The 25,912-nt window shown below is 35.3% G+C and overlaps 1 protein-coding gene across 3 annotated transcripts in view; it reads right to left on the bottom strand.

Annotated features, from left to right (window-relative positions):
- Positions 1-6,774: 6,774 nt before the first annotated feature.
- Positions 6,775-25,912, bottom strand: part of LOC126733447 (titin-like) — a 114,767-nt gene continuing 95,629 nt past the window's right edge. For 2 of the 3 annotated variants that reach the window (XM_050436757.1, XM_050436758.1), the window contains one exon: positions 6,775-15,667. In XM_050436757.1, coding sequence (XP_050292714.1) covers positions 13,263-15,667 — 2,405 coding nt within the window. In that variant the 3' untranslated portion in view covers positions 6,775-13,262. The remainder of the gene's footprint in view (positions 15,668-25,912) is intronic. The other variant, XM_050436759.1, reaches the window with a different exon arrangement.

The following is a 25,912-nucleotide window of genomic DNA, read 5'->3' as shown; positions in this document are numbered from 1 at the left end:
ACCAATTGAAAATATTAGTAGCAATGCCCTTAACATCCCTGTAAATCTTGAAAATGGAGATGCTATTCTGCCCTCTTTTCAGATTAATAATCAAGTTGTAATCCCAGATAGTTTAATAACGGTTAAAGATGGATTTCGTAAAATCCCAAATCCACTCCCCAACCATAATATTAAATTTGAACAACGAATGAGAGTTATTCCTAAAGAACATTTTGAGATAACTGAGCCCCCCGCGAAAAATAAGTCTATTAATATTTCTAGCCAATTGCGTTTAAACCATCTTAATGATTTAGAAAAAAGCAAAATTGTCCCCTTGTGTCAAGAATTTAAAGATGTCATGTACTCAGAAGACTGCGACTTGACTTTTACTAGCCAAACTAAACATCATATTCGTACCACGAATGATCGCCCTATATATGCTAAATCTTTTCGTCACCCTCCAGCCATGTTGCCTGAAATTCAAAAACAGATTCAAAAGCTTTTAGACAACAAAATCATTAGGCCATCGATTTCCCCTTACTCCGCCCCTGTCTGGATTGTTCCAAAAAAGGCTGATGCTTCTGGTAAGAAACAATTCCGCATGGTAATCGATTATCGCAAGTTAAACGATGCTACCATTGAAAATAAATATCCCTTGCCTGTCATAACCGAAATCTTGGATAATCTTGGAAAATGTAGTTATTTTACTACTCTTGACCTAGCTCAAGGTTTTCACCAAATCGAAATGAGCCCTGATTCCATCGAAAAGACCGCATTTACTGTCAATAATGGACATTTTGAGTATTTAAGGATGCCCTTTGGCCTGAAAAACGCTCCCGCCACATTCCAAAGAATGATGGACGAAGTCTTGCGTGATTTCCTTTACAAATTTTGTTTTGTATATATCGATGACGTAGTAATTTTTTCGAAATCTCTTGCTGAGCACATCGATCACATCAGAAAAATCCTCAAAAGGCTCCGAGAAGTGAATCTTAAAGTACAATTAGAAAAATCCGAATTTTTGTCCAAAGAAGTTGCCTTTTTAGGTCATATTATAACTCCTGAAGGCATAAAACCAAATCCTTCAAAAATTCATGCCATCGAAAGATATCCTATGCCTAAAACCCCTAAGGAGATAAAATCATTTTTGGGACTTATTGGTTATTATCGTAGGTTTATTAAAAATTTCTCGAAAATAACCTTCCCAATAACAAAATGTCTAAGGAAAGGTCATGAAAAATTTATTGGTAATCAAGAGTATCAGGAAGCTTTCATCAAATGCAAAGAGTTAATTACTAACTCTCCTGTACTCGCATACCCCGACTTTACGAAAACGTTTCATCTTACTACTGACGCCTCTAATATAGCCCTTGGTAGCGTACTTTCCCAGAATGATCATCCCATTGCATATTACTCCAGAACCTTAAATTCTGCTGAGCGAAATTATTCTACCATCGAGAAAGAGCTCCTAGCTATTATTGAGTCCACCAAACATTTTCGCCCTTATTTATATGGCCAAAAGTTTATCATAGAAACGGATCACAACCCTCTTGTGTGGTTGTCAAAGATTAAAGAGCCGAATTCTCGCCTAATCCGATGGAAATTAAAATTAGGTGAATTTGATTTCGAAATCAAATATAAAAAAGGTAAAGAAAACTTCGTCGCCGATGCTCTATCACGGGTCGACATAAATGTCCTCGAGAAAAACGAGTCAATAGCCCCTATAACCGACGAAACAGTAGCAAATCTCGCCGATTTTGATCTCGCTGACTTTGCACTCAACGAACGTTATAACGAGCTTATCTCCGAAACTCTTGACCAACCTCAACAAAATGTCGATAACCTTAGAGAAAATGACCTCGACTCTTACTTAGTACACTCTAATAATGACACAGAAGGTAAATATTTACCCATTTCTGAACTCCCTGTAAATTATTCCTCCTCACGTCTAATTATAGAATCGGGAAATAATTTTGTACATAAATATACTAAACCTTTTAAAAAGAATCATCATTTTGTCAAAGTAGACAAAAATAATCTTGCGGATAATTTTAGTAAGATTTTAAAGGAAATAATTAGACCAGATATAAATTTTGTTATTTTTATCCCAAACTCCGATTTAAAACTAGAATTTCAGAAATATGTTGCCGCCAACCTAAACGGTTCCGCAAAGCTTTATATTTCAAGCAGTTATTTAATTGATATAGAAAACCAAGATCAGCAAAAGGATATAATTTCTGAATATCACCAAAAAAATCATAATGGCATAACAGAAACCTATAATCAATTAAAACTTAAGTATTATTGGCCTCAAATGCGAGAAACGATTACTACCCTAATTAATACCTGTGAAATTTGTTTACAGAATAAATATGAAAGACATCCATATAAAATCAATTATGAAGGCCCTTTACTCGCAGAAAAACCATTTAAGACCCTACATATGGATTTATTTCAATTTTCTAATTGTTATTTCTTAACAATTATTGATTCCTTTTCTAAATATGCCCAAGCATATTATATCTCTGATAAAAATGCTACGACCGTTGTAAATAAATTACGCCACTACTTTTCTCATCATAATGTACCGAAGAAAATAGTAGTCGATAGAGGTTCAGAATTTAAAAATCGTTTATTTCAAGAATTTTGTGAACTTTTTTATATTGAAGTACACTACACTACACCTGGCAACTCCACATCTAACAGCCCCATTGAAAGACTACATTCTACCCTTCTCGAAAAACTCAAAACTCAAAAAATGAAAAACCCTGAGGAAACCCCGCAAAATCTGATGATTTCAGCAGTTTTAGTATACAATCAGAGTATTCATTCTACTACAGGTTTTTCACCTTTTTCGCTACTCTATGGCCCATACTTTAACGAACCTAACATAAACAATGACCTGACAATTTACGAACAATATAATGAAAAACGAAAAAGCGAATTAATCCCCTTTCACCAAAAAGTTTATGAGCAAACTCACAAAACACAATACAAAAATACTCAAAAACATAATAGAAACTCCAGCCCCATACCTGAACTTTCAGAAGGCCAAATTGTGTACAGAAAAAATCCCTATAGGAATAAGATGAACCCCTCATTTATCCCTACGAAAATTAAGACTATTAAGAAAAACGCTTTTACTGGACTATCAAAAAAGAAAACCGTAGTTGGTCATATTAGGAAACTTAAGAGATTAAGGAAAAATCCATCATCTTTACAGCGTAACCCGACTTCCAAGGATCAACCTTCTACAAGTCGACCCCCTGATGCCGAATAATGGATTCTTTATAGAAAAAATCGCCCCTACTATGACGTTAAATCATTATCATAGTACTTATGTATATTTTAATCTCACTAGTATTAAGTTTACTTTAGCGGGATTAACTTCTAATTTGTTTATATTTAATCATTTTACCGATAAGTATAATAATACCTTAAATTCGCTATTTTTGCAAGCCAATAAAGAATTAAATAACATATACGATTCTTATGAAAAATTAAGGTCGTTTAAGTCTTTAGTTCGCAAAAAACGCGGATTGGTAAACCTTCTTGGAAGCTACATTAAATTCATTACTGGCAATTTAGATAATGATGACTTAGAGACTATAAACCAACACATGCAAATCTTGAAAAGTAATCAGATTAATTACATGCATAAGATTAACGAACTAAGTTCATTCGCCGGTCATATAACTGCTAGATTCCAGGAAAATGTAAATATAGTAAATAAAAATTCAGAGAAACTTAAAGCTAATATAGATGTTTTAAACGACACCATTAGACTTTTAGTTGAAATGCAAAATCAAATTCTGCAAATTAAAAATGTACACTCTTATTTAGAAAAATTATTACGCACGTTAACTTTTGCCCATTTAGAAAGCCTAGATCTTGAAATTTTAAATACTAAAGAAATACATGAAATTTGGAAGTATTTAGAAGTTCAATATCCTAAAAATTTATTATGGCCGATAAGACATATTACAGAACTGACATTAATTTGTAAAACTGGATTAATTTTATCCGATGACATGGCAATTCTAGTGATTAAGATCCCCATTTTTGGAACAAAAACATGTAACCTACAAATTGTATACCCCATTCCTTCATCAAATGACACTATTTTAGTGAGCCCTAGTAAGTTCTATTGTAACAATTTATGGTATAAAAAGTGTTTAGAGATTAATACGAATTGGATATGTATGGATCCAATTATTAATGGTTGTAATTTGTTAACAGACTGTACATTTGCAAAGATAAACAACAACTATCAAGTTCACACGTTAACCTATAATAAAGCTCTATTATTTTGTACAAAATCCCCTGAAACTATTTTTGAAAATTGTTTTCAGTTTGTTAAATATAATTTAACGGGATGTTCACATATTCAAAGCCAATGTAATGTAATAATAGGTCAGCATAAGTATTCACTACAATCGAATAATTTGAGCATTAAAAATGTTGAAATTGAAAATTCTGTTTTAGATTCAAATGTTCATTTAAATTTACAACTTAAGCATTTAATGTATCCTGAAAAAATCCAGGAAGATCTTAGGGAACCAATTGTATTTAAAGACTCTGTTCCAGAAAAAAGCCATGTAATTAGCACTTCTGTTTTATTCCTAATTCTTGTAATAGTTATTATAGTTATAACTTATTTGTGGCAAAGAAAACATAAGGCGATTCCTCTGAAGACCCTCCAGGACATTATCAACGAGGACGTTGAAGAATCTTAAGGGAGGAGGAGTTATGTGCATGAACCGATTCCAATAAGTGTACATATAAGCATTTATTCGTAGAATAAGCAGAATAGGCATTTATTATTTTACATCGTTTCTAGGTGGTTTTTAGATTTTATAAGATTAGTCCTAGCATAGAATTTGTACGATAATGTTATAATTATTAAGTTTAGTTAAATAAAACTTTTTTTAAAAAGCATACTGCTGGTTTGAGTTTATAATTCGCGACCGTCCGCAAACTGTGTTTTATTGTGACTAGTTGGTTAAACCTTATCCCATAAAGTTATCTTATTATCCATATGACTTTTAGCAAGTCCTTTAGGTGTTAAAAAATGCTATATTTTCCGGAATAGGCCGTATAAAGTGCCAAATAGTTAAGCAATTGATTCAAGACCATATGGTTCTGAATAGGTAATTTTAATGCAAAATTCGTTCTATATTGGAATTTTTATTGCCAAATTAATGCTGAAATATAACCTCTCCAAAACCTTATTATCTCAAAACCATCAAGCCCTCGTTTATGGCCATAAAAACGTTATTGTTGACACTTAACTAGAACTAATTAGATTTTTAATTTACCTAAGGTTTCTAGTTCCCATTAGCACAAAATTTAACCTAAATAGTTCCATCAAGCAAGCCAATGACTATTGCAGAACCTTGGTGCGGCTAAAAAGCAACTTTAAAAACCAACCGCTTGAGAAAATTTTACTTGGGTTAAGACTCTTTCGATTTCCAGGGCCACTATCCAAGCTAGCAAAGTAGGCCAAAAGTTTTGTGCGGTTCTTCTTTATATCACAGATCGTAGATTTACCAACACCATACTTAGTAGCTAAATTTGACACATTGTCACCAGCGTCAATACTTTTTAAAATTGTGACCTTATCACTCAACTTTAGACATGTTTGCAGTGCATATACTCGTACCTAATTGTGTTACACTGGATCAGGAACAAAGAGTCTAGAACATGTACGTAACACGCCGCTTAACGTGTCGTGTACCCATCCGCTAATCTAATCCAACTAATGAACGAAACTAGTGTTGGGTTGCTATTTAGCAGTCTGCTACTTTTTAACTGCTATTTGGTTTAGTAGCAGCTGCTATCTGCTATGAGTTTAAGAATCGCGAGATAGCGTTATCGGAAAGAAGTCGGCTTTTAATATTTTAAAACTTAAGGAATAAAAATAAAAGCTTTTAGCGATGTTTCTTTGTCCACTCGGTCTGTTTATAGTTGATAATAATTGTTCCTTTTGCAAATTCGCTCATGGCTTTTTACAGTATTTTACAGTTTAAAATTTAACAGTTTAAAGTTTACACTGTTTACAGCTAGGACTAGCTATGTACGACATGTGCGTATCGAATAAAACTCAAATAGCACCTGCTATTAAATAGCAGCTATTTTCGACTGCTATTTTTGATTCGCATTAGCAAAAGCATTTGCTATACGAAAATAGCAGGTTTGTCCCAACACTAAACGAAACGACCAAAGCAAACACCCGAGAAACTGACGAATCGAGACCTGCAAATTGACGCCACTGTTCGGTTAATCAAGAGGGTTCGGATAATGACCAAAAATTTGTTGGTTCGGGTAATCGGATATTCGGATGAACGCGTGTTCGGATAGTCGAGGTTATACTACGGTATTTGTGCTTCTATAAACTGAAAATGTAAATATTTAATAAAAAAACAATTTTTGTGAAATAAAGTATTAATTTACTGATTCCAGGGCGATTTGAAAATTACTTGAAGGGTGTATGTAATTAATGTACTTCCTCGGAAAAGCCACATCTATATGGCGAACATAACCCAGAATTGTAGCTTTCGGTTTTTTTTAATTATTGGGACCTACACTACAGGTACTCTTTTTCAAAAATGACTTAGGCTGTTTATTTTATGACGCTTTTAAGCTCTTTTTATAGTTGTTTGTTTTTATAAGATTTTTGGCTATTAATGGATGGTAGTCTTTAAGGGAAAGCATCTCAGCAGTTACACATATTATATTTCTCTATGGATAGAGTCAATTGACTGATTTTGGATGGGTCATAAAAAAGAAACAACATTATTTTTTTTTGTATATTTTATTTATTTTACAAATATGGCGAAGGCACAAATCTCAAAAAATAACAATTTAACAACGAATAATCATTATTATGATTACAAGATTACAGTGTAAGAATAGTATTTAATCGGAAGGAAATAATGAAGAAAATTACCCACGTACATTCAATTATATAATAATAATAACAATATTAATAATAAAAAGGAAACCCGACAAAGTAAAACCATAATAGCGCGGTTCTGGGACATGCACACAATCTTGTCTTTTAAGGATATCAACAATAACATAACCACTAAGAAACAGGCCTTAAATTTGTTTAGCATACGATATTATTATTATATTTTATATTGTCTTTATTTTATCTAAAGTCTATAATTATTAATTAAAACAATGTAAATTTGGCTATAGTAATTTAAAAATTAAGCAACCTACATTATAAACTTTTGGCTTCAATTAAGTGAAATCAAGAAGAATTTAATGGGAGAAGGACCCTTCTGGTTCCTCTAGTGCCCTTACCCCCTTCACTCATTTAACAGTACATTCTCCCATCCTTTGGGGTCGGAGCTAACATGCTATGCAACCCTAAAAATGGGAGATTTCATTAATTCATTTTTGCTAAATAACTCTCTACATTTGAATTATTATTTATAAAAATGGTGAGCAAAGGCCGTTTCTATCAAACTTATTTGTCGCAATTATTTAAATAATTGCCCCTCTACTGTTCATTTACCCTAAATAATCAGAGGTGTTAAGAAAACCCTAATAAATTATAATAAAATGTACAGAATACAATTTGATATTGTGTTTATATTAAAAAAAAAAAACATAACGCAATTATATGGCATATAACGGTCACATGCCACACACACATAGATATTTGGCGAAATCCCTCAGAAAATATCACGTTATATAATGAACGTCGTGACAAGTGAAATGGCAACAATGTATGGCTTAAAAAATTAAAAACAATCGTAGGAACAAATATAGTTTTAATATTATCATCACTGGTAAAAGCAGCTTTTCTTATATAGTTTCAATTGCTGCCCTTTGCAAATCAACTTTTTTTTTAAATATCGATTAATGGTTATAAGAATCTTACGAAATTGTTATTCATGGGCCACGTGATATACTTTGGTGTACCTGTTTTCCGTATACATATAAACAATTATTGTGTCTCCGAAACAGTTGAACCAAATTATAACCCATTAAATTTTAAGGAATTATATATGAAATTTGAATATGTGTCATTCGTCAACGTGGGACCCCTGTATACTTTTTTTTTTTTTGGAAGCACTAAGTATGTGTATGAACTATTCAGCCAATTTTTAAATTGACCAATGTTTACGTCTTATATTACAGTTTTCTTTGTAATATCTCACCACTTAGTAATATTTATAGGGGCACGTACCTTGCTGGTACCAATGAGTATAAAACAGCTGATATTTAAGTTTTTTTTGTCCTGGATATTTTGTGATGTGGTACTTTAAGGCATTTTGTGATAAAGCTGACATATTAATTATTATTTAATATTATTGCTCGAGTTTCATAGGCGCAACTAGGAGGATGTTCTCTGGGCACAAGATTTTGCTGTTTAAGGCTTTTTTAAAAGACACTCTGTACATTTTTGAATATTTGGATTTAAATTAAAGTCCAAGAAATGTGCATGAGGGGTCACATGACATACTTTGCTTGTGACGTCATTGTCGAAATGTAAGCAAAAGAATATTTTTGATTGCATATATCTCCGCAACTGCTCGACCATAGTATGGCATGTGTGTATATTTGGATGTTTAGGTAGAATCCAAAAAATGCAGTAGTAATATTAAGTGTTTGAGTTAATATAAGAAATTAGCTTCTATTTTTGGTTAAATTTGCACCAAACATATAATTATATTTTCAATTTTAACATGAATATTCAAGAAATACGAGGGTTTACATGCCATACTTCGGTGGAGCCGTTGCGGAGAAATATGCAGTTAAATATATCTGCTCAATGATTCGACCAAAATATAGACAACCAAATATGTGACCCATTAAATTTCTTGGATTTTTAGGTAGAATCCACAAATGCAATAATATCTAGGGTGTCTTATTTAACATAAAGGAACAAGAAATTCAAATGAAACGTTCTATACAGGGTGGTCCAGTTTAAACGTCATTAATTTTAATACGTGATAGAGAAATTAAAAACAAATAGACTTTGTCTCAGAAATATTTAATAACAAAGATACAGGGCGTTAAAAGTTAGGAATAATTATTTGTTTATTTATCATAATTATTAAACGACCATCTCAATTTTAATTGAATTTCACATGCAGGTTATTGTCAATTACTGATAGCCAATTTTTAAAAACATTGCCAGTGGCGTAACATACGGAGGGACTTTTTTGCCTCATATCTGCGAGGTGATAATTTAAAATATCTTAGTTTAATTGTACAGAAATGCCAATTAAAATACTTCAAAAACTTTGAAAAAAAAAGAAAATTAGGATTGAATCTTAAATTAAACCTGTCAAATGAAATCATGACTTAAGGTAACTTTTGATCATCTTTAATATTCAACTTTTTTACAAATTCAAGCCTGATTTCCTTTTTTTTTATAAATTTTAGCAGGTATTTCTGAACAATTAAATTAAGATATTTTAACCCAGATACCCTTACCGTCCGTTATAACAATCACCTATAGTTCGCTGCAGATTTAAAACTCTGTCACTCCGCGTTAGATAGCGTTGGGTTATTCGTTGTTAGAAACGCGTGTTTTAGCGAAATTTTGTTTTCTAACCTCTTAAAGGGAGAGTTCTGTATGCGAGAAAGTATTTGGAATAACAGGTGCTTAGTTTCTTGTAAACAATGGATAATTATAGGTAAATATACTGATAAACTATTCATATTATTTTTCCATCTTGTGAATAAGTAATTTTGGAAAATATCAATCTTTATACTTGTATAAAAAATGATAATGAAATAAGTTAACAAATTTCATCTCACCGGCAAAAATATAACCTCAAATACCGATGTCCGTTTTAACGGACAGTTGGAAAATCCAGTATTATTCGAATTTTTTCCTTATATTTGCAGTTATTGGAAGCGGCCCTTGAAACTTCATGAACTCATGGCAGAAATTGAAAACCTTGATGACGATGAGTTGATTCCTGATGCTATTGCCGTTCTACCGCCAGTTAACGCAAATGAATGGATGACGAAAATGAAGTGGATATAAACAACCTCCCTGAAAGTCAGCTGATGACTGAAGTCGAGGTAATATTTGAAAACAAGGGATCTAACCAAACTACAGTTGAGAGTGATTTTGACAGCGACGATGACCTACCTTTGTCTATCTTTCTTACGAAAGAACGATCAAAATTATCGACCTCAAAACCAAATTACTCTTGGAAAAAAGGTGACATCAACCAAGATTTTCCAGAATGGGTAAACGCAAGTGGACTAAAAAATTCTTTATCTCCTTTAGAACTATTTTTTCAGTTTATAGATGACGAAATTATTGACTTGGTTGTAAAATATTCCAATTTGTATGCTATTCAGCACAATCGCCAAGGTGATTACATTCCAGTGAAATAAAATGTTTCGTTGGTGTTTTACTGCTCTCTAGATACAACTCATTTCACAGTCGACGGTCAATGTAATGGGAAAAATAACAGTGACGCAGGAAATAAGTTAGTCTATTCGGCGATTTCTCGAGATCGCTTTAGTTTTATAATGCAGAATTTGCACCTGAATGATAACAACAATCTTGAAAATACCGATAAGTTTTCGAAACTGAGGCCTTTGTTTTCTACTCTGAATGAGAAATTTCAGTCATTTGCACCCCTTGAAGAGTGCCATAGCGTGGATGAGTCGATGGTACCCTATTACGGCGGTCATGGATCAAATTTTCTTTTATCCCCCACATCGAAGATACTGTTTCTAGAGCTACTCACATGCTAGGCTTTATTATTAGAAATTGCAAACTTTTTTTGAACACTGCCACTGCCAAAACGCTCTACTATGCATTTGTTAGATCCAGGCTGGACTACTGCTCCCTCATTTGGTCTCCCATTTACAACCAGCACATTCACCTATTAGAATCAGTCCAACGGCGATTCCTTAAATGTTTGGCATTTAAGGATGATGGATTCTATCCTCCAAGGGGTTTTGACCATAACCTGCTGCTCTCTAGATATACTGAACGGTCACTTGCGAAGAGGAGAGAAATGCATTCGGTGAAATTCTTGTTTAATTTACTTAACCATAAAATTGACTGCCCATCCCTTTTGCAAAGGATTTGCTTTCAGATACCACGCCCAGGATCCAGACAGTGTCCAGCTTTTAACTTGGACACAGCCAGGTCCAACATTCTGTACCAGAGTCCTATTCACTTTATGTGTCAAAACTTTAACACTATTGCTGATTCTTGTGACATTTATCATGACGATTTGGCACTTATCTTGAATCACCTGCGTATGGTCGGTGGGGAAGGCTAGGTTATTTAGTTTTTAGCTTGAATACATTTATTTACTCATTTTTTTTTTGGTCTTTTGATTTAAATTAATTCTTGATTCTTATCCTAATTTAGTGTTGATTTTTTATTATTTATTTTCTCAAGTTCACTACTTTTTTTTTATTATATAGCAATTCTTTTATAGTTCTTTTATAGTTTAGTTGCATGAATCTAATACAATTCATGCATTCGTACATTTATATATTTAATTGATTTTCCTGTAACTGGGTATATGTAACCTGTTGGAAATAAAGCTTATTATTATTATTATTAAAACAGTTCATCTGAGGAAAGCCCATTCGTTGGGGTTATAAGGTATGGGTGGGAACAACTAAAAAGGGATACATTGAATGGTTTGAGCCGTATCAAGGGTCCACAACTATTATTTCTAAAAAATATCGTCCTCTTGGCTTAGGGGCTAGTGTTGTACTTCAGTTTGCTGATATTATTCAGTCTCAATGTGAAAAAGCTCCTTTCCATATCTTTTGTGACAATTTGTTTACGTCATTACGTCTGTTGGCTAAGCTGACCTCCAGGGGGCTCAAATGTACAGGAACTCTGCGAGAAAACAGACTATCAGATAGCCCTCTTGAAAAATCCAGTATGTTCAAGAAAAAATTCCGTGGTAGTTTTGATTATCTTTTAAAGGAGAACCAAAATAATATTGTATGTAAATGGAATGACAATAGTGTTGTTACAATCGCCTCAAATGTAACATCTCCTTTTCCGACACAGCAAGTCAAACGCTTCTCTCAGAAAGAAAAGAAAATGATACATGTTGAGCAGCCATGTTTGATCAAAAAATACAACGAAAACATGGGCGGTGTTGATAGGGCTGACCAAAATATAAGCCTTTACCGCGTAGAAATCAGAGGAAAGAAGTGGTATTTTTGCTTGTTTTCACATGCTTTGGATATGGCAGAATAAAACGCAGATATGGCAGGAAAAGCAAACCCGCTGCGCATTTTGCCACAAACAAGCAGCATTCAGATGCCAGAAGTGTGATGTTGCACTTCATTCAAAAATGTGTTTTTTAAGTTACCATCGTTGATTGAAGAGGCGATTCCCTTTTCAGGCGATTCCCTTTTCAATCAACGGTTACCATACTAAAAACTAATCTATTATTATTGGTTAAAAAAAATCTCGTTTCTAAATAACGTTTTATAAGTTTATAAGAATAATTGAGTTCTAGTACCTTATAGATATTGCTACCGTATGTTTAAACCGACGGCTTTTACAGAAAAATCTAAAAGTGGAACTAAAAAATTTACTAGAAAAATATGTTTATTTTAACCCAATAAGTAGATTTACAAAACTATATAACAAAAAACAAACGTTAAGAGCTTCAGGGGTATCTGGGTTAAAAACAGTGCCTTAAATCATAATTTTGCAGGATTAACTTTTTTTTCTTAATTAAATAGAGAATCTAACACTTGACTTCTTATAAAAAAATATTTTATCACCTCGCAGATTTGAGGCAAAAAAAGAGCAAGTCTCTCTGTACGTTACGCCACTGGAAATTTTTTTAAAAATTGGCTTCATCAATAATTCACAATTCACTACAATAACCTGCCTGCGAAATTTAATTAAAATTGAGATGGTCGTTTGAAAGTTGTGATAAATAAATAAATATAACAACACCCTGTATCTTTGTTATTAAACATTTCTAAGAAAAATTTTATAATGAAAATTAATTTCTCTATCACGTATTAAAATTAATAACGTTTAAACTGGATATTCCTCAAATATCTTGGAATTGCCTATAGAACCCAAAAATAACTGCCTGGAAGAAATGAAATTTTATATATACTGCCCAGAAAAAACATTTAGGTACTAGTCAAGCCTATGACATCATTTCCATAACCCACTTAGAATAAAACGTTACTCTAACAAGCGTAAAAAATTAAACATCTGTAACAATTATTACAAAGAATATTCAACATTACGCAACCTCATATTATGATATTTTTCACATTAAAACTTTAACAACTTATTGTAATATACAACATGCACGGGTGCGATGCGGAAGCTTCTCCTCCTTTTTTTGAGCATCATTTTCTTCATCGAGAAACTTCGAAGTTTCATTTTTACCATCGTACACTTTCACTTCTTCATTATTTTCGAGCTTTATTTTATCAGTACAACACTTCATTTCAGCATCATCTTTCACACTTTTCACACTGTTGTCTTTCTGCAGAATATTATCATCACAGTTCAAGTTGTCCCAAAACTCGAGCAAGTCATCTTTTTCGTCATCAAAGAGAGTATCCTCCTCCTCCTCCTCCTCTTCTAGATATTTTTGAATCTCTTCAGGACTCTTTAGAATCTCCACGTCCGGAGTGGTTTCTCTGGTCTTGCACATCCATTCTTTTACAGCAAGTGTGATTGATGGCAACTGTGCACCATCACACTGCTCAACTATTACTTCTTCAACTAATTTTGCAACATCATCGTGATCAACAGCAGGAGGAGTTTCTGGACAACTCGAAGGTACCTCCTGTGGTTGAAGGCTTAAATGAGGTCCAGCGGTCGGATCGGCAGTGTCTACAGTAGAAGAATGCGATTTAATATGACCCTTATAAAGACTATCTACTTTAATATCGTGCTCTACACTTACCATATTGGGCTTTAGAAACTGCCTGGTACTTTGAAAGATTCGATTATAATCGGGAGTCTTCGTGGAAGACGGGAAGCTCATGAAAAACTCGTCTGATTCCTGGATGTTCGACTGCAGGGAACTGAACATTCCTTTCTGGATCAGTTTGTCTAGCTCCAAGGATATGTCGTCGGTGGTTTTGTCTTCTTCAGATGCGAGGAAAACCTCCAAATTGTCTCCAGAGTCGTTCATGGGGGCGAGGGACGGTTTCTTTTTCTTTTTCTTTTTGGTTTTCTTTTCCGGTTCTGGAGTGGGTTCCTTTGGAGTTTCCGCGGGTTTCAAGGGTTTTTTCACAGTTTGTTTAACTGGCTCCTCTGGGGGTTCCTCAAAGATGTCTGTGATGATCACCTTTTTCGTTAAGGGCTTCTGGGTGCCTTTCTTTGATCTCTTTTTCGGTTTACATTCTTCAGTAGTGACTTCTTCTACTAGAGATTTCTCAATCTGATCACTCTCTTCAATCTTAACAATGATTTCTTTCTCAATCTCGCTTACTTCTTTGATGTCTGGGGGGGTTACTTTGCCATTAGTTATCACTTCTTTCTGGGCTATGCTGCTAAGGATATTCTCGATTCTTTTCTCTTCTTCTTGTTCTTCGTCTTTTTGAGCAAGCTGAGAAGGAGGGACCACGTCCACTAGTAGACTAACATCGTAACTTTCGAACAATTCAGTGGTTTCAACTGAACTCAAAATCTCTTCTTCTACATTGTTATTGTCGATCTCTTCAGGGTCTTCCGTAGGCTTGTTCTTCTTCTTCTTCCTGCTGGAGACTGAGATCCACTGGCTCGGACTGGGTTTCGGCTTTACTTGCTCTTCTTTTACATGAAACTTCTTGGTATTATTGTGGTGCTTCTGAGGACTTTCCAGCTTATTACTCTGGGACTTCCAGGGCTTCCTCTGGAATCCTTCTGCCGCTTCTCTCGGCTTATGCCTAGGGCTCTCCTGAGCTTGAACCGAGCCTCTATATCTATTATAGAAGTTTCTCTTAAACACTTGAGGCTTCTGAACTCTTTCTTCAACATCTTTCGGGGGGTTTTCTTGTTGCTCTTGTCGGACGGCGTTCAGTTTGGATACAATCGTGGCAATATCAATTGCTTTGCTATGGGGTTTGTTTTCTTCTACCACAGGGGTGTGACTGGGGGTGGCAGTGCTTTCTTCAATTTTACTCTCGTTGTCTTCGCATTGGCTCTCCTGGACGATGGGTGGGGTGAAGGTCGGAGCAGCGGTAGGATAAATCTTCGGCGGTATGAAGTTAATGGGGAAACCGGGGGGTATAAATGCGGGATGGGGCGGCCCTGGTATAGGCACGATCGGTATGGGCATGAAATTGGGTGGCAGCATCTTTAATGGGGCACCTAGGGCTTGTTGGTGATGGTAGGCACGTGGAATGAACTCTTCTGCGTCAGGTTTAAGCACCGAGGGAGGTTTTTTGTGATCCGGTTGGGTCTGGTCTAAGTTGGTTTCAGTCTTTTGATCGGCGCAACCGGTTGTGGTGGAGTCTCCACTGGAGGGTTTTTCTGAGGTAGTTTCAACGGAGCACGGCGGCGCTTCCGGGGGTTGATCTTCTGGGATTCGCACGCGGTGTAAGTGGGTGGTTTTGTCCGATTGTTCGTCGGCGGAATTGTCGTCGGTGAACTCGGAGGAGTCGCCCGGGATGGTTTTCGAGGATTTGCGCTCTCGGCGTTTTTTCAGTTTTTTTACCGGTTCTGGGGGGTATTGATGGTGAGGGCCGTTCGCCATACCTGAAACAAAAGAAATATAGTCAGGATAAATTTATCGTTATGGTTTTCGTTTCAGGTACTTTTTTCCTGATTTATTATGAATACATTCAACGGTTTTCTCAAAATATTTTTTTTAATCAAAATCATTCAAAAATCACCAAAAATACATTCACATGACTTGTTCAGCTAAAATTTCCTGGCAGACTTAAATATGAAAGCAAAACTTTTATACCATTAGCGTTTTTCCCAAAATTACAAAAACTTTCTCAAAATTCACAATAAGCCGGTTAATATGGTACTTTTTATTGTAGTAAGTTTGGAATATGTTCGGTGTTCACGTTGTTAATCAAAACCTGTACTGGGATTCTAAAATTCGGAATCTTGCGAATTGCCTGGTTTTTAACGATTTATCGACGACACGCTTGGATATATCGTATACACCAAACGATATAGCTTCTTCCTTCTTTTAATACGTACATAATGTGACAGCATCCTTTTTTTAAACGTATTTGTTTCATTTATTGCTTACCAATAGTCATACGGTTTTCATTAGTATATCAAAAAGCTTACTTAAACACAACAACTAATAGATCTAATTCGACCCTATTTTCCACAACTTTCTGTTAATAATAATAATAATAATAATAATAATAATAATAATAATAATAATAATAATAATAATAATAATAATTTTCCCCGTGGGAGGTCGGGGTAGAATAGCCTCCTGGTACGTTCTGCCTGTCGTAAAAGGCGACTAAAAGAACAACTTGGACCACCAGGGTTAAATGGTGGTACACCCATGGAAATGGAGACACGAAGCAGAAGATGCCTCGGAGAAAGGTCGCTGCCTGGGGATCGCCAGGGCATGTCTGGAGCCGGCGCTGGACATGACAGTATGCGGACCGTCGGTGGCAGGGAGTTAAGGAGGCGGCAACCTGTCATTCAAGAAACTACACCTCCTCCTCTTCAACAACAAAACGACCAGGAGGGCCCAACACCATTACGAGCCCCCCTCGCTGAAGGTGCTGCGCAGGAAATTCAGCCAGCGCTCACCCAGGCGGGACTACAAAGACAGCGCATGAAATGGACATCTGCGATGAATGAAACCGTCATGCGCAGCTTTTATAAAGTGACCAACCTGGGACGAGAAATGATCGGCTACAGACAACCTTTACATGCCGAATTTAGGAAAATCTATCCACATCTCCAAGTTACCGAACAGAGAGTAGCAGACCAGTATCGGGTAATAATGCGTAATCACCTAATTCCAGAGACAAGACTCAATACCATTAAAGAAGAAATACAAGCGCAAACTAATAACGAACAAGACCCCGCTAACAATCAACCAGCTGAGGAGCAACCTGTAATAGAAAACGTATTAAATAACACACAGGAACTTAACACTACCGAAAACACCCAAGAGGACAATTCTGAGCTATATCACGAACTATCTGCTGAATTTGAGGGAACCAACCCACTGATAAGACCCAAACTTCCAAAAATAAACTCTTCAAAAAAACTAGGTCAAATTATGGAACTTTTAAACACCAAAATTCTTCCACCTTATCTTTTAAATATTAATAACATGCAATCTCTTCACCTTTTAGTTTATAGCGCAGCAACTGCCGTTGCTAAAACCATGAAGATTAAGATAAGGATCCACAATGACTCTGCAAGAACCGAGCTCCCGATACCGCCATGGGAGACCAGACTTCAACGAAAAATTCAGAGGTTTCGAAAAGATATCGGCCAACTAACAGAATATCTGAGGGGTACACGAACAAATAGACTAAAACAGAAAGTTGATGAAATTTTGCAGAGAAACAACATCCACACTCGGCATGAACCAGAAAATAATACAGCTCAACAATGCCTGGATACTCTAAAACAGAAACTTTCCTTATTTTCAGGGCGCCTACGAAGATACAAGACCAGTAATAACCGAAAACGTGACAATCTTCGTTTTGAAAAGGCCGAAAAACAATTTTATAGAGAGCTAAACTCAAAATCAGATCACCCAGATAAGCAATACCCCACGAAAGAACAAATTCAAGATTTTTGGGCCAAACAACTTGCAACTCAAACAACATGCAATATCAACGCAAGCTGGGTTACTGAAGAGAAACAAAATAGTAATAAATATAACCAGATGGAACATCGACCATTCACTATCGAGGAAGTCAACCAGATTATCCAAAAACTGCATAATTGGAAATCACCTGGCCCAGATGGAGTTCATAACTTTTGGCTAAAGAAACTACGGAGTGTGCATCCTAAACTCTCAGAATTAATTAACCACGTTATTCTTAACCCACAGGAAATGCTAGCGTTCCTAACCCAAGGAGTAACCTATCTACTGCCTAAAGACCAGAACAACACACAAAATCCGTCTAAGTACCGACCGGTAACGTGCCTACCTACTTTGTATAAAATTATCACTTCATGTTTAACACAGCGCATTTACCAACACTGTGAGAAAAACAACATCATATCCGCACAACAAAAAGGATGCGCTAAAGGGTCTATGGGCTGTAAAGAACAACTTATTATCGACTCTGTCATCAACAACCAGGCATATCACAACAAGAGAAATATTTTTACTGCCTACGTCGACTATAAGAAAGCCTTCGACTCAGTACCACACGAATGGCTTATAAACATATTAAAAGTGTATAAAGTTGATGGTAATACTTTGTCTTTTCTAGAGAGCGCTATGACAAGTTGGAGAACAACGATCCAGCTCGAAGTACAGGGTAAAAGCACAGTAAGTACAAACAACATTCCAATTCGAACAGGAATCTTCCAAGGGGACTCACTGAGCCCATTATGGTTCTGCCTTGCTATGAATCCTCTTTCGAACCGTCTTAACTCTACCAACTATGGGTTTAGCATCCGAGATAATAACACCGAGATTGCAAAGTTAAATCACTTACTGTATATGGATGATTTAAAAATAATGGCTGCAACTAGGAACCAACTAAACCAAATGCTGCATATAGTAGAAGAGTTCTCCAATGACATCGGCATGCAATTTGGACTAGATAAATGCCGTACTCTCAATATAATCCGAGGAAAAATTCAGCCAGGAGAATATCAGATGCAGAATGTCCAGACCATCGAGGCCATGGGCGAACACGAAATTTACAAATACTTGGGGATGAAACAATCACAAACGATTGAACAACAAACAATGAAATGCGAACTGACTAACGAGTTTGTGAAAAGGGTAAGACAAGTTTTGAGAACCAATCTCAACAGCAAAAATATGTTTAAGGCACTTAACTCCTACGCATGTTCAGCTCTTAGTTATTCTTTTGGGGTAATTAATTGGAGTAGGACAGACATAGAAAGGCTACAAAGAAAAGTGAGGACCCTACTTACTAAAACGCACAACCACCACCCTCGAAGTGCCACTGAAAGAACAATGCTTCCCCGCCACCTTGGAGGAAGAGGATTAATAGATCTGGGTAAACAACTTGAAAAACAAATCACTAACTTAAGATCCTATTTTTACAGGCAAGGAGAAAATTCCACGCTGCATCGCGCAATAAATCAAATAGACGATTCCACTCCTCTACAACTTAAGAGCGAGGAAGCGCGCAGCTACCATCATACGGACCAGGAAAAACTCCGCATCTGGATGGAGAAGCCCCTTCATGGGCGGCATCCTAATGAGATCAGCCAAAATCATGTCGACACTGCTTCGTCGAACTATTGGTTGGTATCAGGCAAGATGTTTCCAGAAACCAAAGGCTTTCTACTCGCCACCCAAGATCAGGTTATACCAACAAGAAATTATCTCAAGCACATCGTCAGAGATCCGTCCGTACAAAACGACAAATGCCGGTATGGATGCCAAACATCAGAGACAATCCAGCACATAATAGGAGGATGTCAGGCCTTTGCAGCGACAGAATACAAAGAACGGCACGACTCAGTTGGGAAAATTTTACATCAAGAGTTGGCAATGAAGTTGGAACTTATTACAACAGAGAAGGTTCCGTATTATAAATATACTCCAGAACCCGTAGTGGAAAATGACCGATATAAGTTATATTGGGACCGCAGTGTACTTACCGATCAACATGTAAGGCATAATAGACCAGATCTTATTTTAATAGATAAAATTTCCAGGAAAACAACTCTAATTGACGTAGCCATACCGAACAACAATAATCTGCAAGAGAAACACACTGAGAAAATCGCCAAATACAGAGATCTAGAAATTCAAATCGGAAGGCAATGGAGAATGGATAATGTTCAGACCATCCCAATTGTTATATCGACAACGGGTGTAATACCAAAGAGTCTACTGGAATACCTTAAACAACTAGGAACAGGCGAACATCTATATAAGCACATGCAAAAGGCAGTACTACTGGCAACTGCTCGCAGCACCCGGAAATTTCTAGGGGATAACTCTACATTTCAGGTCACTTAAGGACACCGAAAAGGCCCCCACAGACCACAGAGCTTAATCCTTTTGATATCGCAGGTATCTGGGATAAGTAAATGATCCCCCCCCCTTAGAGGGAGTGCGAGCCTTAACTGGCTGTAAATAATAATAATAATAATAATAATAATAATAATAATAATAATAATAATAATAATAATAATAATAATAATAATAATAATAATAATAATAATAATAATAATAATAATAATAATAATAATAATAATAATAATAATAATAATAATAATAATAATAATGTCTTTATTAAAATTTACAATTGGTAAATTCTAAATGGCGAAGTTGAAGCTTACTTCCTAGCTTAACCATACAAATCAGCTTGAGGTTAGATATTACAAAGGATTTCAAAATGTATCTTAAATAATTGCATAGTTACAAAATATTAAGTTCTAACTGCCTATATGCACAGACTTATGACAGACTTATGAAATTTACAATAAGTTAAAGAATAGATATTTAACAACACTCTAGGCTAACAGAGATCAGTAATATAATTGCTTATTTTTCGTTTAAATATAGAAGGTGAAATATATTTTAACTCAGGAGGAATTTTATTATATTGCAGATGAATACAGTAACTAAAGCTCCTCTCAAATAAAACAGTTTTATGAAGAGGAGGTGTAATAAAATGCTTATTTCTTAAGTCCAAAACATGAGCGTCATATCTAAACTTAATTTTCTGATAAAGGTAATTAGGACATTTTTTAAAGACAATTTTATTAAAGAGAACAAGACTATGTAGTAACCTCCTTTCACTCATATTTAGCCATCTCATCAAGCGTAACTCACTACTCACACCTCTATCAAATTTTCTCATTCCATTAATTAGCCTTACACAACAATTTTGAATGTACTGTATTCTTTTTATATCACTTATCAAAAGGCAGGGGCCATACAAAACATCACAGTAAGTGAAATGGGACAATACAAGACTGTCACATAAAACTTTTTTTAGTTCCTTATTAAGGAGCTGCCTCTGACTATAAAGTAGCTTAAGGTTAATAAAAGCTTTTTTAATACATTGATCAATGTGCTCAGTGAACCTCAACTTAACATCTAATAAAACTCCAAGATTCCTAGCCACATTACTACAATTTATTAGTTGACCATTCAATTTAATCTGAACAAATTTCTCATATGTGTCTCTGGAATGCAACCTACCAAAAAGAAGAACCTTACATTTACTTGGGTTTAAACTCAAACAATGATTTTCCGATGCCTTGACGTATACAGGGTAAAGAATAGAGGACCAAGAATAGACCCTTGTGGTACTCCGCAAGAGAGATCCATAGCCGAGGATTGCTTACCATTGAGCTTCACTATCTGAGCTCGACCGGTCAAATATTGCCGAACTAGAGAGCGAGCACTCTCCCCAAAACCTAAAAATTTTAGTATAGCCAGTAATAGTTGGTGATTTAACTTATCAAAGGCCTTGGAGTAATCAAGTACATTGTTAACTCATTACAATCAGCTGATTGTATAATATCGTCAGTTACTTTTAGAAGAGCAGTAGAGCAGCTAAAGTCTTTTCGAAACCCGGACTGAATAACCGGCAAGATATCAAATCTGTTTACGTATGTTCTGATTTGGCTTTCCAATACCCTCTCTAAAACTTTTGAGATGACAGGGAGAATGCTAATAGGCCTAAGGTCGGATAATTCAGTTGGAGAAGGGACTTTTGGAATAGGGATAAGGTATGAGGACTTCCAAGAATCGGGAAAAGTTGAAGATTCAATACAACAATTAACAAGATGCACTAGAAATGGAAGAATATATGGACAGCAGTGGAGCAGCATCGATAAGCCTATACCATCTGTCCCAATGGCCTCAGATTTCATTGAGGATAAAGTAGATTTAACTTCTTCAAGCGTTGCTAGCTAAAACTCGAAGTTTCCTACCCCTTCCTTGACATTTTGTAGATAATAAGACAACGTTTCTGGATTAGGCGCGTTGGAAGATGCAGCATTTATAAAAAAGGTATTTATAAATTCAGGGTCACCCAAGTGGTCAGGAATGGTGTTTTGAGGCTTGCAATGTATGTTCAGCTGACGTAGTACCTTCCAGTTATTTTTGGAGTCACCCTTTTGTAAGATGTTATTGAGATAGCACTTCTTCTCTATTTCAACAGCCGCTGTCACTTGGTTCCGAAGTTGGCGATAGTGTTCCCAATTTAATTCAGTTTTTTGTCTTTTGTACTTGGACAAGCCCCCATTTCTAAGATAAATAAGATGTTTGATATTATCTGTGATCCAAGGACTCCTTCCTTTAGTAATTCTGGCCGTTTTAAATGGCGCATGTATATTAAAAAGATTAAGTATACAATCATTAAACCTATCAACATTAGCATTAATATCTTCCATATAAAATATGTCATCTAATCGAGAATTTAATAAATCTTGGTAAAAATTATCATGTATAAAATGTTTAAAATCCCTGTAAGTTAATAGGAAGGATGGAGGTTTGAAAATCATAAGACGTACTTTACATAAAACGACAAAATGATCTGATACCTGAAAATTTGAATCAACACTACTATTCTGTACAAAATGTATGTTTGAGCATATAATCAAATCTAAGAGGGAGCCATTTCCAGCTAAGCCAGGCCGCGTGAACTCATTGATAATTTGACTTAAGCTGTATACCTGAAGTAGAGAAAGAAACCTTTGCGTACTGATAGATTTCAAGTTATTTACGTGTATATTAAAATCGCCAAGACAGAGGAGATTGTCACACGACAAAAGATATCTACAAATGTTAGTTTCAAACTCAGTCATAAAATCATTTATATTAGTAAGACCCGGGGGCCTATAGAAAACACCTATGGTGCTTAGAACACCCTTAGTTTTAAACTGTATCCATATTTGCTCAGAAAAATTGCAGTCAAAATCATTTAAAATAGAATATTTTATGGTATCTCTCACATAGACTACAATTCCGCCTCCTCTACCCATGGTACGGTCGCGCCTAACCAAGCGAAAAACTTTAATTTGTAACATCTCATCATCAATAAAGCCCGAGAGCCAAGATTCTGTGACGGTTTATATGACCAATTTTTGCATTAGTAATATTAAGGTTATTACGGTTTAAAGCCATCGAACCTTAATTCAAAACATAAACATAAAAAGAAATAAACAATAGCTGCAAAAAAAAAAATATTTACATTTTTAAGTTATCTACTTGAGCAGCAGTGATGATACTGATCACCGGCTCGCCTTCCTTTTTTCTTACAAGAATGCTATCGTTTTTACACCATACAAATTTGTAGCCAAATTCCTTAAGTTCCTAATAGAGGAAGTAGAGTTACCATTGAATGGACAGTTTTAGTATGTCCAAATACTATGCCACAGATTGTTAACAAAGAAGCGTTGGACAAGATTTTAAATTTGGAATTAGCGAAACTACTGCAAGTCGTTGGATCCATAAAATTACTGAATACTGATTGACAATCACCTTGCTGACCGATTCATTAATTTTCCAAATATAAGAGATGAGAGACAAATTAATAAATTAAGATTTGTGGAGAGATCCAATTTACCTGGTGTTATAAGTGTTATTGATTGCACCCGCATGTTGCCATATTAAAACCAAGAGTGGATGGACACAACAAATTTTTGTGATTTTCCATGAATTCAATTATTATTTCTCTATGGGTTGTGGTGGTTTTAAAGGATATTTTTTTTTATTTTAAAGAAATGATGTGGGCATATAAAAAAAAGAAGGCGAAAAAATTAACAAAACAAATGAAAATTCTTAGAGTGTTTATTAATAGAAAAAACAATTGACTGTCAATATCAATCTGTCAAATATCAGGGAAAATAACAAATATATACCAACAAACCTAAATCAAATCGAATAAAACGAGTTTAGCCGACGATTGAAATTTAGAATTATAAGATTAAACGAACTTACCTAAGTGAAGTTCAATCTTAATTATGTTCACGCCTTGCTTGAGTGATCACACTGTAGTACATCATCCGCTGGAACGGCGCACGAACCGGTATCAAAGCCAAAAATCGATAACCCCCCGCTAATAACCCACACACTACGCCGGCAACCCTCAGTTTTTATTTGAGGTTTTATCTCAAATCGGTGATCACAAGGGTTGCGAGGATATCACGAGCGTAACATAATTTGGGTGAGGCGGGATGTGATCACTCAAGCAAGGCGTGAACATAATTAAGATTGAACTTCACTTAGGTAAGTTCGTTTAATCTTATAATTATATTCACGCCTTGCTCTCATGATCACACTGTAGATGTTTAGAGCGATTTGAGATCTCTCTTTTTTATTATCTATATACTTATACTGCCATAGGGATAAATAGTTCTATACACAAGATTTGAAAACATATTATATTACTTCCTCAAAAAATATCGAAACAGATTAACAAAATATAAGTAAATAGCTTATAAATTAGGAAAAAAAAGACAAGGGTCTCTAACCTATAATAACAGTATATAAATATATATATATATCAAATATATATATTTAATCAAATCCTAGTACAAAGTAATTATTATACAAAATCGAACTAAGTATGTAAATATACTAGGATACAAGCAGCCTAGCGATCATTGCTTTCTAGGACTGAAAGGACAAAATCCTCTTTATTTACAACAGGTAAGTTGTAAAAGTTTTTTTAAGTTGCAAAAGAATTTGATTTCGAAGTCCAACCTGCAGTATTTTTAATTAAGTCTAAACTCAACCCTTTACTTTTCGCTAGCGACGTAGCAGAATGTCTAGTACTATGTGCCGAAAATATTTCGGTGTTAATTCCGCTTTTTGTAAGAGTGACCTTAATCCAACGACTGATAGACTGACTTTTGGCCGCTCTGTATGGTCTTTTAAAGGTTATAAATAGTTTTGACACATTCCCTTTTAGAACAGAAGTTTTTTCTAAATAATCATCCAAGGTGGTAGCGGCGCATATATTTAAATCTTTTAAATAATATGGAATACGTAAAACTGGTTGTAACTTATTCCTACCGCTAGTTTTAATTCGGTCTTTAATTAAAATTTGAAAACCTGATTGATTTCTATGAATATTTTCCAGTTCAATCAAGGAAAATGTTTGCACCCGATGGGCAGTAATTAGGGCTAATAAGGTAGAAAGTTTAAATGTGAGGTTCTGTAGAGTTAAACTTTTGTTGAGTTAGAGGCTCTTAAGTACGTTAGCACAACAGATAGATTCCAAGTTCAGTTATAACTTGGTTTGCATGGTCTCACATTTTTAACACCCTTAAAAAACCTCTTAATCTCAGGGTCTCAGCCTATTTCTGATGATATAATTAAGGATAGAGCGGACCTGGTACAATTTAGAGAGCCGTGTGATGCTCCTTCTTGGAACATTTCAGATAAGAACCTTAAGATAAGTTTTGTACAGTTAGAATATACACTGGTGTTATTAGTAAAGCAGAATTTCCACCAAAGCTTCAAACTACTGCTATACCGTGCCATGGTTACTCGGGAGATTGATGGCATCATAATCTGTATGGTTTCCTTTGTCAATCCTCTCCTTCTAAGGGCGCACCCGATAATATGGCTGCCACCAGGAAAAGCTTCCTCCATAGGGGGTGCGATTTCCTATCAATAGAAATTAATAAGTGCCTATCAGGATTAAGGTATAGTGGTTTCCCTTTAATCAACTTAGTGAAAAGCGGAAACTAAGGTTGAGTCGGCCAAAAAGGTCCGACTATGATAGCTGTCGCTCTATCACATATTAATTTTTCTAATACTTTCGGAATTAACGCAAATGGAGGAAACGCATAACAACCAGACTGATTGCCCCAAGAAAG

Source organism: Anthonomus grandis, chromosome 2 (genome assembly GCF_022605725.1).
Source record: "Anthonomus grandis grandis chromosome 2, icAntGran1.3, whole genome shotgun sequence".
Lineage (NCBI taxonomy): Eukaryota > Metazoa > Arthropoda > Insecta > Coleoptera > Curculionidae > Anthonomus > Anthonomus grandis.
The sequence above is the reverse complement of the archived record's forward strand: the minus strand, read 5'-3'. Positions and strand labels throughout refer to the sequence as shown.